The 2,677-nt window shown below is 34.4% G+C and overlaps 1 protein-coding gene across 1 annotated transcript in view; it reads right to left on the bottom strand.

Annotated features, from left to right (window-relative positions):
* Positions 1 to 691: 691 nt before the first annotated feature.
* LOC108367262 (uncharacterized) overlaps positions 692 to 2,677 on the bottom strand; it is a 29,604-nt gene continuing 27,618 nt past the window's right edge. Inside the window, exons 6-7 of the mRNA XM_017621852.1 lie at positions 835 to 1,314; positions 692 to 779 (exon numbers count right to left, since the gene is read on the bottom strand). Coding sequence (XP_017477341.1) covers positions 765 to 779; positions 835 to 1,314 — 495 coding nt within the window. The 3' untranslated portion in view covers positions 692 to 764. The remainder of the gene's footprint in view (positions 780 to 834; positions 1,315 to 2,677) is intronic.

Raw genomic sequence — 2,677 nt, 5'->3', positions numbered from 1 at the left:
TCAAGAGGGGCATAACATGAATGAAAAAAAACGGAATAGATTTGCAGTCAAGCGGAGTAGATGAGTACATATCAAATTTTTTCAAAGCTGGAGTAAATCTAACCTGATCTTAGTCTAGTCCAAACACTAGTAAGGAACGAATTTTTTACATTTTAACGCTAATGACCCACAGATGGCGGGAAAACACAGGGTTGTATCAGACTTTCGACGTGGTTTCGAGTTGGTTAGCTTTTAACCATCTCGGTGAAATGGTTAAGTGCTGCCATTTTTATATGGCGAAATTACGCTAAATGAAGTGGGTTATCGGGATAACCAACTCAACAACCATAACTACGTGATTAGCTCCGGTGGGGACATGGTATTAGAGTCATCAGCAAAACTTAAATATTTTTTTATTTTCTAAAACCGACTTCGTCGCATTGATTTTTGGATAGGAGTAAAAGCATACTTTCCCCAATATTTTTTCAAATTTTGATATTTGTATACCGACATATATATCAATATACCCACGTATTTCCGAATCTCTACTTCATTTGTAACGAACTTTGTATTGATGTTTTCTTGGCATGCTTGAAGATTAGTTTGATAAACCAATAAATTATAAATCTCGTCTGTGAAAAAGTACCCGAAGGTTTGAAACGGTGTTTGTAAATAATCGAACTCAGTTGGCAGTTTCTTTTCCCCCTGAAAAACAATTTGATTTTTATGAAGCTGCATATCTTTGTTCTTCCAAATAATTTTTTTCAATTCAGGATTGCCATGATTCAAATCAGAATAACCTAGTAAGAATTTATTAGTTTTTAAGTGAATAAACATAATCTTAGGTATATTTACTGGAACCAATGAAGCCACCATTATTCGCGTTGATTCCAGCCCGATAGCATCTAGCTCTGGTAATGGAGATCGGGGCCGCTTTGATAGTCGAATCTTTCGTAGTTCTTTTCGAACTTCAATCTCAGGTCGTGCAATATGTTCGTTCTCTGCCCCTACATCAGCGGTCACATTAAACGAACAGCTAGCTATAGGTGAGGAACGCCGTAATTCCACTGCAGATGCACTAATTTCATTGGCATCACTAAATTTGATCATGTTGAACGATGTATCAATAGCATATGACATGAATACTGATGGTGCTCGAACCAATTCACCCATATATTCATCAATCTGTGCTTCATCTTCTGATGAAAGAACATAGCTTGGATTGCAGACACTATCATCATCAAAATCGCTGATTTCACCTTCATCCGTGCTAAGATCCTCATCATTTAGAGAATTCATAAACCTTTGTATCTCTTCATCTTTTAGTGGAGAGACCTACGCCTTGTATTTTCCATTTCTTAAATAAAGAGCATGGATAATATAATTCAATGCTAATTTTAGCATATACAGTAGAGAAAAGTCGAAAACCAAAGAAATATCTACTAAAGGCAACAGTATAATATTCACTATAATTAATTAGAGTTCAAAGCCAATACAAAATTATTGAATTAGTAAAACGTTTATAACTATTTTATTTTTTTTTTCAAATTTCACTTCTTTCACTATCACTACGTGCACCTCATACGAATTTTCAACATCAACTGGTCATAATTTCTCTCAAAAAAAGATAAGAAGCTTCAAAACAAATGTACAGGAGGCCTTACATATTTTTTGCATAAATTTTTATAGGACCACGTTTAACTGTATATTATTTTAATATTTGCTATTGCCTGCCTATAGGCGGTCTTAGGCTCTAGAGGGTTAAGTGTCCCTATAATGTAAACAAATAATTATACACCAACAATTATGTTGTTTTATTAAAATTATCCGGCTAGTTAGTAGTTAACATATTATGTGGAAATACCATGAGAGAAATCCTTAATTCGAGATCAGTTGTTCACCCAAAAAAGATGTTAATGATATTTATATGTGTCTTCTCATGTGCAATCATTGTAGCACAAATATCATACACATACTTATACAACTGTATAGAAAACACTTTTGCATCGAGCTTACATCAAATTTGCGGTTTTTTTTATATATGTGACCTGGTCTACGGAAAGGGGGCTGTTCGGAGCAGCAGCCGATAATGCAATCAACATAAATCATTAGCCTCACATCGCAATATAAAGCGTTACATTTAAGCTTCAAATATTTTTATCATTTTGTTTAAACTTCTAAACATTTTGTACCACCCTAGCATAAATATTCCCAGTCCGTTATTGAACATATGTACATTATTATTGTAAAACCACTCACTTTATATTCCAATTGCAAAACATATGAGCATATACATGGAGGAGGGTAATTACTTGGGCTCATACATACTATTATACTGGACGAATGCAGGCGAACGGGATATGATGTGTACATAGTATGTACAACTGCTGTCGCTCTTAAGGCGGGCGTACAAGCATGTACACATATCCATAAAAAACGGTCCATATGTATATCAAATAATGAGAGCATGTAAAAAAGAACAAGTTTAACTATGTATTACTTTTTATCGCTCGAGGCTCTCATCTGCATAGAATTAAATATCACCGTTGTAAACTCCGTAATTCTCCTTTATGCTCACTATTAAGAACAAACATTTTGTACATAATGTATACATATATACCTACACTAATAGGCTATTGCTCATGCGGAATTAAGATTTGCAATCATTCGATTTTGGCAATAGAACTGAGCAGCAGCT

The sequence above is a fragment of the Rhagoletis zephyria genome, unplaced genomic scaffold (assembly GCF_001687245.7).
Source record: "Rhagoletis zephyria isolate East Lansing unplaced genomic scaffold, Rhagoletis_zephyria_1.1 Rzeph_scaffold_02608, whole genome shotgun sequence".
NCBI classification, from domain to species: domain Eukaryota; kingdom Metazoa; phylum Arthropoda; class Insecta; order Diptera; family Tephritidae; genus Rhagoletis; species Rhagoletis zephyria.
This window is presented reverse-complemented; position numbering and strand designations above follow the sequence as displayed.